At 43.9% G+C, this 14,525-nt stretch overlaps 1 protein-coding gene across 12 annotated transcripts in view; it reads left to right on the top strand.

The window, feature by feature from the left end:
* Window positions 1-14,299, top strand: part of SMOC1 (SPARC related modular calcium binding 1) — a 55,226-nt gene extending 40,927 nt beyond the window's left edge. For 3 of the 12 annotated variants that reach the window (XM_078606287.1, XM_078606289.1, XM_078606288.1), the window contains exons 10-14: window positions 2,239-2,335; window positions 6,643-6,890; window positions 8,300-8,353; window positions 10,417-10,499; window positions 13,747-14,299. In XM_078606287.1, the coding sequence (XP_078462413.1) occupies window positions 2,239-2,335; window positions 6,643-6,890; window positions 8,300-8,353; window positions 10,417-10,499; window positions 13,747-13,749 (485 nt within the window). In that variant the 3' untranslated portion in view covers window positions 13,750-14,299. Of the gene's footprint in view, window positions 1-2,238; window positions 2,336-6,642; window positions 6,891-8,299; window positions 8,354-10,416; window positions 10,500-13,746 lie in introns of those variants that run through there. The other 9 variants (XM_078606292.1, XM_078606293.1, XM_078606294.1 and 6 more) reach the window with 7 other exon arrangements.
* The last annotated feature ends 226 nt before the right edge of the window (window positions 14,300-14,525 follow it).

Raw genomic sequence — 14,525 nt, 5'->3', positions numbered from 1 at the left:
GTGTGGAAAAGTAGGCCAAATATCCTTTAAAGCTGCTCTTTAAAACTCCCTACCGACAGCAGTGGCGCGAAAATGCAATTGCATTGCCGCACCTTTATCTTTTGAACGCCATTGCAAACAATTTAATATATGTGCGTTATATTATTTAATAATGTCATACTTTGTTTTTTTTCACAAGTCTGAAATGTAACACTTTGGAGAGGTTAAGCACGCTGGCCTGCCGTAATTTTAGTAACAATCTTGACGCGCCACTGCATATGGTCATGGTAGACTTGTCCAGCCTTAACAGAGCGTGAACATGAAGGAATGGAGGCTCCATGCATTTGTATAAATGGTCCAAATGATTTGTTTCACTCCTGGGATGCTCGTGCGCCATGACTGAGTTGCCTGCGCTTTGTTAGACGATTTGTAAAGCAGCAGACCCGACCCGAGTGTTTGAATAAAGCCTTGGGACCTACACAAGCATTGCTAATAGGATGGGACATAAAAGCTGGAGACAATGCTTAAGGTGAATGGATATAGTGGGCGAACAATGCATTTCGTCACCAAAGTGGGCCTTGTGGGAGGATATTAATTTAATAACCATTCACGTCCACTTAATCAAAATGCACTTGATATTTGCGAGCCGTAATCATATATTGCGCAGTGGAGCGGTGGCTCAGCGGTTAACGCACTGCGCCGTGAATCGAGCAGACCGTGGCTAACATCGGTGGTGAGCGATATCTCAACCTGTCCCAGGTCCTCCCCCACAACCTCCTTCACCAACTTGCACTGACCATCGTGATGAAATATTGTCAAACAACCCCCCTCCCCCACCACTGCCCCATAACCAACTTGCCGTGGGGAGGCCCTCATCCAGAAGTGGATTGACACCAAGCGGCTTGGCATGTACGTTTATAATCGTATTGTCATTTCTTTACATAGGTGCTCACCGATGAATTTCGACTGTTTACAAACGCTGAGCTGAGAAAATAACCCAGCAAGCATTTACATACGTGACAGGACCAAAGGATATTCCAAATATCAGTCCCGCGTGGAAAGGAACAAGGTCGCAGGGATCGTAGGAGGTAGCAGAAGTCCAGCAATTAAAATATATATATTGTGCCCATTTCTACAGTGAGATTTATGTGGCTCAGAAATGGTAATAATGTTGAGTGTTCTGAAGATGGCATTGCTATGGGTGGACCATTTGCAAGTCACTCTCGCCCATAATATCAACCTATCCAGGACACATGCTGCTGATGAGCCTCAGTGAAGTCAAAACTGGTGCAGTGTTCGCCTATCCTAAACAAATATCGCTGGTAAACGCTGAATAGAAGGCCCATTTGTTGCTGCATTTCTTTACAAATTAACCATTACACTAGTGTATTTGATTCGGTAACGATTCGCAGTGCAATTTGAGTAAATTGCAACTGTGGGTGGGATATCCTGTACGTGCATTATTTTGCTTTCAAAAATTGCCACCAGGTGGCAGACATATGCAATCAAGATGGCGGCGCCCTTGCATGACTGCACATTGGAAAAGCAAAGAGCGGTTTCTTCAAATGTTTCATCTTCTGACATTGACAAATGATGGAAGAACGAAACTGTTTTGTGGTAACAGCTAAATTAATTATGGCAATGTTTTCTGATGGATGTAAAGGGTAAATTAAAAAAAAGGTTGATGACCTTCATATCAGAATATGGTCAGTAAGGCACAATAAACAGACATTGTGTTGGCTTTGTGGTCTCCTGTTAACATATTAGGCACCCCAAGGGCATGTGTTTTTTTTATTCCACTTGTCAAGGGATTATTGAATGAACTCTCCCAACACCTATACCTATGTCCGCTTGTGTGTGCTTCATTCCTACTCATTTATCATTCAAAATCAGCCTCTTAATATGATAAATGTTGGTTGGATTTGAAGCATTCACAGGCCTACAACCAATTCTCACGTCCCTATTGCAGAAGTTTAACCTATTTGTAAAAAATCTCCACGATTTATAGCTGTTACCACAGTGCATCTTTATTCTTTAGTAAAAAAAAAACCCTCAAACTGCTCGCCGTCCTTCCTCGTGCGCACCCATGCAAAGGCACCGCCATTTCCCATCTGAATGCATCCGTGATCTGGCAGCAAATTACGGGTAAAGCTTATTGAACGGATATCTAATTGTTTGTTTTTAAGTGTTGAAACAATCTCGCACCTTCGTTATTGTAACAATTACGCTGACGCATTGTCATGCTGACCACGATTGCAGGATGCCCAGGAGTAAAGAAGAATGAGTTCGTGACAAGTCTCTTGGATGCTCTCACCACGGACATGGTTAATGCCATCAACTCGAAAACAGCGGGCAGGTAAGGACGTTAGTGCTTGCTTAGAGAATGCAATAAAATGTATAAACTGCGAAGGCTACTTTACGACTGCTATTACAAACCCACTGGTTTCATTTTCATTGCTAGAGTTCATAAAGTAAAATTAATTATCCTTGGCTTATACTTTCGGGAATATAACCAAATCACCTGGCATGTGCATAGCCTCGTCAGATCTCAGAAGAGAAGCAGATTCGAGTCTGCAAAATGCTTGCATGGGTCACCATCATGCATGCCTGGTTGTTATAGGCTGCTGCAGGCCTGTGCTATGTGGTGGGCAGTCCAGCAAAATCCCTTGTTGTACTATACTTCCGCGTTCCCTCATCTAAGCTTGCCACCTTCAACAGCACCGTCCTAGCCAGCATGTTAATGCGTTGGTACAAAGACGACCCTCCTCATTCCACCCGCAAATGGGGAGGTTCTCCTTCAGTAGTGGATTGAGAAAAGGGCTGTGTACGTGTACCTGACTTTCAGAGCGAATAATTAAGATCTCCTAAATTTCAGAGTTAGTACAAAGCCCGACCCTTGCAACTATTCCGTGAAGAAGATGTGGCAAAAAAATAAAACTGCACGGCCACGTTTCTAACCCCGACAGACTGGCGGCTCGTTATGCAGTAAAACAATGTAGGGGAGAGAGAGAAATTTTAAAAAATGTGACAATTAATCTTGGGCTTAATGTTAGAGGCGAACCCATGCTAAGTATCACCTGGGTGCGAGGGAATTTGTATGGTTGTTACACGCTTTAATGGCCCCATTTTACACTGAACGACATTGATAAATAGGTACAATTATTTTAAATTATACAAATTCGTGCATTAAATGCCTTTGTTTCCAAAGCGAGGTTTGTTTATTCGGGAATTCAATGTGATTAATTTAAAATGTACATTTCATTTCTCCTTATAAACTGGCTAAATGAATTATGCAGGAATGTAAATGCAGCTGACGACAATTGTGGAGAGCTCAGGTTTGGCAGTTACAGACGTTTGGCAAATGTACAGCAGAGAAAATGTTACGTGGAAGGTTTAGCCAAAAGTAAAACGCACTTTCCATTTGGTGTTATATCACGTAAAAATGTGAGAGTATATATGGACAATGTGATTAGGGCAATGCACAACAGACCCAGGGATCTGAGTTTGAATTCCAGCCATGGTTAACATCAGTGGCAAGTCATATCCAAACCGGTCTTAGGCCATCCATCACCCTTTATAAGTATGATCAAACAACCCCCCATGGCCGATACAGTGTGGGGAGACCATCATACAGCAGCAGATAACAATTCATATCGTTTGAATATATCTACATTCTGTACTTGAAAAACAGGATAATAGATAATAATGCACATATTAAGTTTAATATTAAATGGCCGGAAGCACATACATTCTTTATTCACTTACACAAGCACCTCCAATTAGCGCAGTTGACTACGTGCACTGCGAAAGAAGTTCAGCGTACGTACATATAAGCGAAATTATCGTGGATGCAGATTCAATGTAACATTTACACAATAAAACGGTACATGGATAAATTGGCCTTTAGATTTGAAAAGTTGGGAGTGGTCTTTGAAATGGTGCAGCAAAGGGAATGACATTCTGGTCTAAATAGCAGCACAAGTATGAATACACGGTGGACTTGGACAATTAAATACGGAGCTTAGCAATCACCACGCGTTCTCACCGGAAATCAGACGAGAGGCTGCTCGAGGTTTGATGCCATCTTGACAACAGCACTGTGTGGGAGTCCAGCGCTGAGGGATTTGCACTTCACTATATCCCACTCTCCCAGCATGAGCTAGGAGGTGCAGGTATTTTATTGAATGATACTGAGCCTCAAGCACACACAATGTATGTTGTTTAACCGGCTGTGATCTCAAGAGATCAGGATAGCCTAATTTTGCACGAGTGACCTGGGAACGTTAGTATGTCAGTGAGAGGGGGGTGGGGTGATTGCCACTGAGTATCATCCCAATTGAGTAATTTTTGCGGTGCAACTTTCTAATTTGGAAAATATGGACGATGACATCGGAACAAAATGGCCTACTCTTGGGAATGAGTCAGGGGATCTTTAACGTCCACTGTGAAGCAGGTGGTGCATCGTGTGATTTTTATGGGGCACCGTGGTGCCGTGATGTTAACTACCTTGCCTGATATACAGGAGGTCGTGGGTTCGATCCCAACCTTGACAGCTGTAGTTTAATTTAAGCTTTCGTGACTAGGTAATTTATTTTATACCTACGTGACTTTACCGAAAGAACCAAAGAGTATGTATATTTGGGGTTTGCATGTTCTCCCCGTGGTCGCGTGGATTTTTCTCCAGGTCATCTGTTTTCTTCCCTCCACATTTATAATCAACATGCGTTTAAAGTATTTGGCTGCAATACATTTCCACGTGATAAGCCACTTCATTGGGATATCATTTGTGCCGAGGTCGCTTCTAAAAAAAGAGCTATATAGCTCAGTGGGCCTTACCTGGTAAAATAAAAATTGTTTAGTTTAGTTTACATGCTGACCTAGGCCACCATGCAATTTCTCCGTTTATTTTTTATCATGGTTGAGACATTTTTTGTATGTATCAAAGTATGAAAAATAAAAATAGGTTATACCGTTTCTGGCAATAAAACAGGTGTTAAGATGTTCAAACACCAAAAAGCTACCTTTGACAAGGAATCAAATCTGCTCTGATATGACAATACATATATTATAAGAGCATGTTTGTTTGCATGTTCACCACAAGTTCGTGTGGTTAATGCAGACTTGATTCATTGCAAAAGGTATTTATTCGGTGTTTGGACATCGTAACACCTCCTGTTTTACTGCCAGAAAGGGTAAAACCTATTCATACTTTTCATACTTTATCATGGTTGTTGCACACCGCAGTATTAATCGGGGCAGCCGCTGGATTCGAGCCGCGAACCTCCACAGCAAACGGCGATGGCGCTGTCCCCGGGCTGTGCCACTGCCCCCGCGTTTTGTCAGCAGGTCTCAAGAAGTGACCGTGCGAAGCTCCTAGAAATAAAAACACGGGACGCAAATATTACGGCGCTCTACGTGACGTTTTTTTTTTTTAGAAAGAGGTCACCCGTAACGCATAGATCCGACTTGCTTCTAGTAATAGAATTACTGGGTCATTGTGCACTACGTAGCAATTAAATTAACTTAATGTTTTGTTTTTAATATTTAGCTTGGAACATCCACTCGAGATTGAACATCTCACTTGCAAAGGTGGTCAGGGTAAAACACACACAGATAGTCAATTAATTATAAAGTAACATCCCTGGAAATAAATCATTTAATAATAAACGTGAAAGCAGGCTAGCCTATTTGCACTCTGAAATTTGTATATAAGGACACAGACATATTGTACGTGAGTATTTGTTTAAAAAATAAAATACACGGCTGACCCCAAAATACTACATTACCTTTAAATGCTACACAAATACTAGAGAGTTTAATGTCAAGAGCGAATTCCACGGAACAAGAACATTTGAACATCACATGTACAAATATATGTGAGTTCATCTCGACGCATGAAGGAGAGCGATTGAATGTCAATGATGTACAATAGAGGTGAGATGCACGCTTGATCTGTGTGTAAGTAAACAAAGAAGCTGCCTCGTGACTAGCTGGAGCAAGGTCTTTTTAGACTATAGGAATGGCAAAGCAGAAGGGGCGACCTCTCATAGGTAAAGAGAGATTGATGGATAGCCATTATAGCGGCAAATTAAAACCATAAAAATAATAACAAAAATAATCATGCAATGTATTTAACCAGGAAAACCTTACTGAGCCTCAATACTCTATTTCAGGCAAGTGTTGCATTTCAATGTTTGGCCAATTACAAGAATAAGTGTTTTACTCTGCGTTCGAGACAATCAGAGTACCCAAACAAACAGACTTATACGGTGTGGACAACATTATAATTTCCACACAGATGGATTCAATAATCCATTGCTGTAATGTGATCTCCGGAAGCAGCGACACGCAGGAAGAGCAGCGTACATATACGGACACAAGCGCAGTGGCTGTCATGCAATGTGCGACAAACGGAACGGGGCCTCACCCTGCCATTATCCCCCAACTCTTCGTAGCGTGGCGCCCCTCTGGGCCCATGGGTCCCGGCGCAGTTGCACCACCTGCGCTCTCACCTTACGGCTACGGTGCCACGGATTTGTTGCCGCGACTTTCTGACCGTGCTGAAAACGAAACCATAAAGCGCTCGGTGGCTCACCGGATTCCTCCGGCATTAAAATAAAGACGCCGACGATTCTGTTTTTTTTTGCGCACGCACGCACGCAGGTTCTCGGAGCCCAACCCGAGCCACACGCTGGAGGAGCGCGTGGTGCACTGGTACTTCGGCACGCTGGACCTGGACGAGGACGAGCGCGTGGACCGTCGCGAGAACAAGCCGCTCAAGCGCCTGGCCAAGCGCAAGGGCAAGCCGCGGCGGTGTTCGCGCAAGCTGGTGGAGCACTGCGACCTCAACAGCGACAAGGTCATCTCGCTCGCCGAGATGAAGGGCTGTCTGGGCGTGCGCAGGGACGAAGGTGAGGGACGCCCGGCCAGCGTGTGCGTGCGCGTGTGGTCGGAGGTGCCGAGGTTCACACCGTTTAGTGCTGCGTGGGTGAGATGGTCAGCACACTGGACTTGTGGTCCAGAGGTCGCCCGTTCGATATCCCAATACAACAGTTGAAACTTTTTTGTTTAATATATTTTTATATTTTACCGAGTAAGGCCCACTGAGCTACGTAGCTCTTTGTCAGAAGCAACCTGGCCGCAAATGATAGCTCAGCAAAATGGCTTATCCCGTGGAAATTTATAGCAGCCAGATACTCTAAATGCATGTGGATTCTAAAAATGTAGATGTAAAAACCGGAGGACCCAGAGAAAAATCCACGCGACACGGGGAGAACACGCAAACTCCAAATACAGCAGGCGTCAGGGTCGGGATCGAACCGACGACCTCCTGTGTACCAGGCGAGGTAGTTAACATCTCGCCAACGTGGTGCACATGGGGTATGCATCCTAAATTACCCAGCCGTGTCAAAGGGTACGGCACAGTCGGCAGTTTGCGTGCGTTGGGGTGAAGTCTATTGGTCTGCGGTAAAGTGTGGGAACTCAGGTCTTCTAAGATTCAGATTTGAAGCTTTCGTGACTGCAAGGATTCATACTCTTATGTTTTTTCGGTAAAGTCACGTAGGTAAAAATAAATAATAAAATAGTAAAAATAAAATAATAGAAATACAATTATTAATCACGACGTTTCGGAGGCAACACGAGTCTTCGTCATCAGGTGGGACCGTCACAGCTAGATTTACTGTATCAAGGTGATACATTATTAATATTATTAATTTATTCTATTTATTTATTAAATTTTTCCTACGTGACTTTACCGAAAAAAACCTAAGAGTATGTCTTCTAAGATGTCTGGCCCGGGTGGAAGATTAGGCCAAATACCCTCTTGAGCTTCCCGTATTGGAGGCCCTTGTTGCAGCAGTGGCTCAAACAAGTTATTTCAGGACTGCAACTTTTTATTTACTTTCCAGTTTCCGATATAACGTTCATGTTTTCACTGATAATTTACTGGGACAAAAACAAATCTGTCCTTTTATCAACCGAATGCTGGATGAAAGCAATCCCATGCCATGTCGGGCATGGGAGTTTTATTGCCATACTTCACCACGCTGGTCAGCGCAGGTTTGGTGAAGGGGAGAGAAGGCAGGACCAGTTCTGACATCACCTCCCACTCAAGTTGAGCTACGAGCGGGAATGAAACTCGGGTCGCCGGTTTCACAGGACCGCGCCATAACTGCTTTGCCACCGTTTGCTAAAATAGCACACGTGACGCTGAAAAGCCCTAATTGACCAAGTACAGCACACAGCGTGAGCAGATAAAGATGAAATGTCAACACGATGAACCCTAAATTATCTCTCTCTTTGTTTTTTATAAACACAGGCTATTCCAGCCATGCGCGCTTGGCTGACAGAAGATTTGGTTCAAATTCTTTCTGTAAGTATTTTGTTTTATCTCTTAGCACGCCGACTCCCCTTCATGCCACAAACCGACCCATTTTCTCATAGCCTGTCCAGCACAAGCAAAATTAAATATTGAGTTAATGCTAATTATCCATCATGCAATGGATATTTATTATTATTTATTTGCAAATTTCTCAGAATCATTATGTTCGGTTTTACCCGATGTCGCAATGTGGCATGGGCCAGTAGAGGAATGGTGGGCCACGTCAACGGTTGCCTTTCGCAGTTCTTAACAAGAGTCCAAAATCACTCATTCCTAGGAGGTGGGACAAGTCACCCCTTGGCACACACCTCTCTCGAACCCATCCACCACCGATTCGAAAGACGGTGCTTTGTTGCGTTTAGGGTCGTGATTCGATCCAAGTTGTGGGTTCTTGGCTCGAAGGATTTTTTCAGAAGCCCTTTGAGAAGTCTTTAGATTTCTGAGCCACAACACAGGGATCGGCATTATGTCCCATCGCAGTTCTTCCGTTTCGTGACATGATGCCGACAGCACATTTGGAAGAACAAATTGTGGGAAGAAGTTAACAAAAACTGTTTCACAAAATGTAAGAATAGATTTTTTATTTTTAAATCATTGTGGTACATCTCAGCAGCCCGAGGTGCCTACAGGGGGTCGCTTGTCATTAAATAGAACATATGTACGAATGGAAAAACGTATCACCTATTGCACACGCTATTCAATGCCTGTAATGTGAGCATCAGGATTTATATTAATTCTTGAAGCAAAGCATTGTTCCACCCCCTCCATTTCATCAGTTATTTCATGTGTCTACATTTTGGCTACTCATGCTGACGAGGAAACTAAGCCAGTTTTTCAGCCCCTCGCATTCAATCATTCATTGGTTTCTCGCAGATACACGGCAATGGTTACTTTGCGGCTACGTGAATAGGATCCACAATGCGAACTCCGTTTCTTATTCCTTACACCCAATTATCACAATCCGAAGGGTTTCCATGCAGCGAAGTTGCCGTGCAACCGAAACACATTTGTTTTCTGTGTTTAGTTCGCTTTTTGTGCTTTTTGGGTGTCGAGTTTGTTGTCCGTCCCCCCCGCGCGCCTCCGATTAGCACGGTTGGCTACATGGGAAAGAAGTACGTGCATTTAAAATGTCCGGGTGTTTATAAAACGCGTATTAAAGAACGCTGGGCCAGGCAGCACGCGGCTGAGCCTGGCCCGTGGCAAACGCGACAGGTTTCATTCCTGACAGAGAGCGATGCTGTAAAGTGAGAAGAAAAGCAACACACTTTGTACATTAACGTTCGGGCCCGGAAATAACAGGAAGGCCCGCATTGCTTTATCTGCGCCGCGTCTGCTGATATTTTGATAAAACAAAACAAAAAATGTAAATAAGAAAAGGGGAGGACAAACGATCCTGTTTATTGCCTCCGACCAATCGCGACGCGAGTTCGACACCATGCCCCAAAGTGTCGACGCTGGCGTGTCGTGCGATTAAATAAAATAACAAAAACAACACCGATTGGTATCATGTTTTCGTTAGCCCGCTGTCAGTGCCCGACTATATACGCGCAAGACGCAGCGAGTGTGGCCATTCAAAGAAATGCTGTCTTCTGTTCAAAAGCCAAAGTGGCTTTCCTGTTTCAAACGAGAGTCGAGGGATGGCTCGTGTCCCGCTCGTAGCCCTGAGCGAGTGTTGGAAGTTCCACTGTTTCTACTACCGTTGGGGGCGAGTCCATCGAGAAGATGACCACCGTAGACTTCCTCACAACGAGGTACCACATTTATCGACCCTGGAAGACCGATAGGCTGAGTCAACCCAACCCCGGATTTGCACTCACAACCTTCAGATTGTGAGCCTCTAGCTCTGCCCCTGAGCCACCTGTCTTCTGTAGCGAGTAGGAATAGTAATACTGTGTATCTTTCCAAGCACCTGCATATGCATTTGGCCACTACACATTCCTGGGAACCATATTTAATGTGCCTATTGACAGACAGGCTCAGCTCACTGTCAGTGTTTCGGAGGAACCCACACAGGCCCCTAATGCTTTTTTTTTCCCCCCACCACCAAAACAAAGGTCTCACCCAGCGAGCCCCTGCACCTGCGCTGCCTCCGCTCGGGCCGAAGCCCCTATCCTGCGAAGGCGACGTTCACAGCGAGGTTATCTCGCCGGCAGCGACGTTTAATTTTGCGCATAGTTTCCGAACAGCCAACGGCATTCGAGAGAGTGGGTTTTTCGGAGTGATTTTTCTGCAAAGCCGAACTTGATCATGAAAAGTAACGTGCACAATGCTCCTAGAGAAGAGACGGTATTTCTTTTTTTTAAATAGAGCGTACTACTTTTCCAGGATACATGGATAAGAAACGTCATTGCCAAGAAAAAAGTAGGAATTAGAGAAGCACGGATAGATCCACGCTTTGAGTTTCGCTGAGCGACAGAAAGAGCAGCACATGCATTCGAAACGTTAAAGGCAACACAGTCAAACTGTTAAAAGCAAGTGGGCTTGAACATCCATGATCTATCCACTGCTGCATGAAGGCATCCCCTAGATGCGACGGTCAACCTTACTCCGGCACGCAAGGTGGTTTCATCGCTCCATCTCCGTGTTAGACGTCCTCTCGCGTGTGCTCCCGTTTGTGCCTGTTAGTGCATCATTAGTCTCGACCACAGTCATCATCCCTTCCAGATAATCGTTAACATTGATTCCGAAGCCTCACGGTACCTGCATAGCATTGAGAATTGCGTGTCCAAGAAGCCATGGTTTTGAGCCCCGTGTTGTTCACATGTATGTGTGTTGGACTTCTTTCGCACCGTACGTAGCCAACATGACCCCATTCCAGCTACTAGAAGCCGCGACATTCACTGCAATATTTATATTTAGAAGATAATAATTGGTGCTTAAATTGAGGCCCTGAATTCCGATAGTGTATGGAATCACGGGGAGGCGGGCAGCAAGCCATTGCACCCTAATAAGTTCAACATACAAACACACATAATGCTAAGCCAAACAATTTAACTGTCCTATCACCTGACTTGCTCAGTTCTGCAGGACTAAAGGTTTGAAATCAGACACACATAACTGCAAACGTATATACAATGTATAAACTGCTGAAGTGTGGATTGTGGAGTGGGTGGAGATAACTGGTTTCTTGCGGGGGGTCCAGAGACCTTAGAAAGAATTCGAATATTTGTCTATAAACGGGTTCCCAATGGGGTGAGGTGCAGCAACGCAGCAGCGCAGCACAATCTCCCCATTTTCTTGATCATCATCATCATTTTTTTTTAACCATGAAAGTTTTGAGACGTAAAGAAAAAAAAAACATCACCTGACACGAGGTGGCCAGGTGGCCGAGAGGTCAGATACGCTGAGTCGGCACCGCTGAGAACCTGTGGTCGATTATCTGGGGCAGCCGCCTGTAATTAGATCGGTTTGTCAAGCGTAGCAGGTTGACGTTCTCTGCCCGGTCACCAATAATAACTGCAAAAAAAACAATCTCCCCCGCCCCCCACTCTCCCACCCCAAAAAGGTACATGACAAATACGTTTTTAACTTAATTTGGCTATATTTTAGCTCTAAGAATTAAACTATTGCTTGTACTCTCATGCAATTAACACCGATACGTTGTGATCCAACCTACTACGTTTTAAGTTAACCAATATATGGGTGTGTACATAAAAAAAAACCCCACACACTTGGGAGGTTTTTTCAGAAGCTGTTTGGTGAACATCTCTTGCACAGCCATTCACGGACTCATGGGATTGGGCAGCTTCGTGAGATTTCCAAATGGATTCTTTGTTTCTGGTCATGATGCCGGAGAGAACGTTCCCTGGGAATAACGTTTGGCAGAAGACCGACGATTATTATTATTATTGCCGCCTGAGTTTTCGCGGACGTGCCACAAGGCTCTCCCAATTGCGTTTCCCGGTTGTGCCGCGCCGTCTGTCATTCAAACACGACGCCCGACGTTTCGCTCCACGTTCCCGGGAAGCTCCTTCAGGGACTGAACGACCGGCACGCCGAACACCCAGCAGCACAACGCAAAACCGGGCCAGAGAGCTCGGACCTTGTGTGTAGTATTCGTAAAATACCCGACAAACAGGCATTATTAGAGTCGTGTTCAAACCATTTGGCACGGCAGATGTGTGCTGAAATGTTCGGTACGAAGTGCAGCCTTGGGGATTGTGGGAAACCCGATACCTCGAGCCAACCACCTTTTTTTCCTTCTTGCCACAGCTTAGTGACATCTATGCAAAATCGTCGGGAATTAAGCAACATAATTGGTTAGCCGCACCATATCAATCTTATTACTCGAGTGTGATCTAATGAGTTATGCTAATGGTTTTGTCCCAAGGTGACTGTGTTATGCAGTTAAGTTTTTTTATTAAACTAATTGGACTGCCCGAGACATATTTACTGCTGCTAAACAAACACGCGACACTCAAATGTGTCTTGGGCAACAGTATGAAATATCGCGTTGTCACATTGTCATTACTATCGCATTACTGTTATTTCTACGGTGCATTTCTCACACATGTAGACCAGAGAATCGCCACCATAATAGTGCCCACGTGTACGTCCATTCTGGATGTGAAGCTTTCGTGACTGCAAGGATTCATACTCTTAGGTTTTTTCGGTAAAGTCACGTAGGTAAAACGTAAATGATAAAAGTAAAAGTAATAGAAATAATAATAGAAATAAAATTATAAATCACGACGTTTCGGAGGCAACACAAGTCTCCGTCATCAGGTGGGACCGTCACAGCTAGATTTACCGTATCAAGTGCGTCGTGATTTATAATTTTATTTCTATCATTATTTCTATTATTTTTACTTTTATTATTTATTTTTACCTACGTGACTTTACCGAAAAAACCGAAGAGTATGTATGTGCATTGATTTTAACGACCAGGTTGATCCGTGAAATATACCAAAATTATCTGCTATTGTTAGGGGGGGGGAGGCATTACACAGAAATAATTTCACTTGGAAAGCCTCGACTGCATGTCTTCCCAACCAATCTCAATGCGTTAATTTAAACCTCTTAACACATGTGTTCGATACGGGGAGGGGGGCATTGCCTTCACAGTACAGGGCTGAATTTAATTAAGCCAACCCAGGTCCACAACTTGAGAGATCGGTCACGCAACCCGTTGCCCTGCAACTGCATCATCGCTTCCAAGCAACCGGTTGCGAGAGGTTGCGCATGCGGGGACAGACTGTACTTTCCTCTCACCTCCGATGAGTGCGGTTGGCGACGTACGGTGCGAGAGAAGTTCAACATATGTACCATACATGCATTTTTTAAACCTGAGTGGGGAATTTGTGGGTGTCGATCAGCGTACATTCAACCGAAAACAATTATTTTTGACGGCTAACGTTTTGTTTGTTTGTTTTCTGTCTCCACAGTGAGCATGGCATGAACATCTACGAAGAAAAATGGAGTTATAACATCACTATGAAAACAAAAAACAAACAAAAAAAGTCTTCTCTTTGTCATGATAAATGTACAACTTCCAAAGAAATTATTTGCACTTTTGTAATGAGTAGTTTTGGTTCCTAAAACCCTTGCCAGACCCCTAAGAATGTCCCTGTTATGCTGCCAAATCTAGTTTTCTAAGTTAAATTCAGCCAAGAGTGTAGACTACTGCGGCCTACCGTACTGCCATACGTCTGTGATACGTTATGTTTTCCGTCATTATTTTTGTTATTGTTTTTTTGTATTTTTTGTATCGTATCTTTATTGCCGGTTTTTCATTTTTATTTTACATTCACATACAATGTATGTGATGGCCTTGAAACTTTTCTTCTGAGTTCTGTTCTTTTTTGGAGTGTATACACTAGTTGTTTTTCACAAGTTGTGTTTGTGTTTGAAGGATCTAAGCTGTGTAAATCTTCTTGGTTCATAAAGGGGCTTTTTTTTATCAATTAACATAAAAACAAATAAAAACATAAAAACCTACTTTGTCGTACTTTTCCTTTATTTTTTTGGCCAATCTTTTTCCTTTTTTTTGCCGAAATGTTGAATCGTTTACACAAGTTTGGACGTACGGAGCTGCCTTGGTGTAACGGTTATTGCGCGGGGCCCTGCAAGCCCAGAGGTGGTCAGTTCAATTTGCCTCGATGCCATATCCTGGTGTTGCAGTTGAAACAACGGGGTGGAGGTTTCTTACATCTCCCGCGCTGCT

The sequence above is a fragment of the Lampetra planeri genome, chromosome 25, assembly GCF_965212315.1.
Source record: "Lampetra planeri chromosome 25, kcLamPlan1.2.h2, whole genome shotgun sequence".
Lineage (NCBI taxonomy): Eukaryota > Metazoa > Chordata > Hyperoartia > Petromyzontiformes > Petromyzontidae > Lampetra > Lampetra planeri.
The sequence above is the reverse complement of the archived record's forward strand: the minus strand, read 5'-3'. Positions and strand labels throughout refer to the sequence as shown.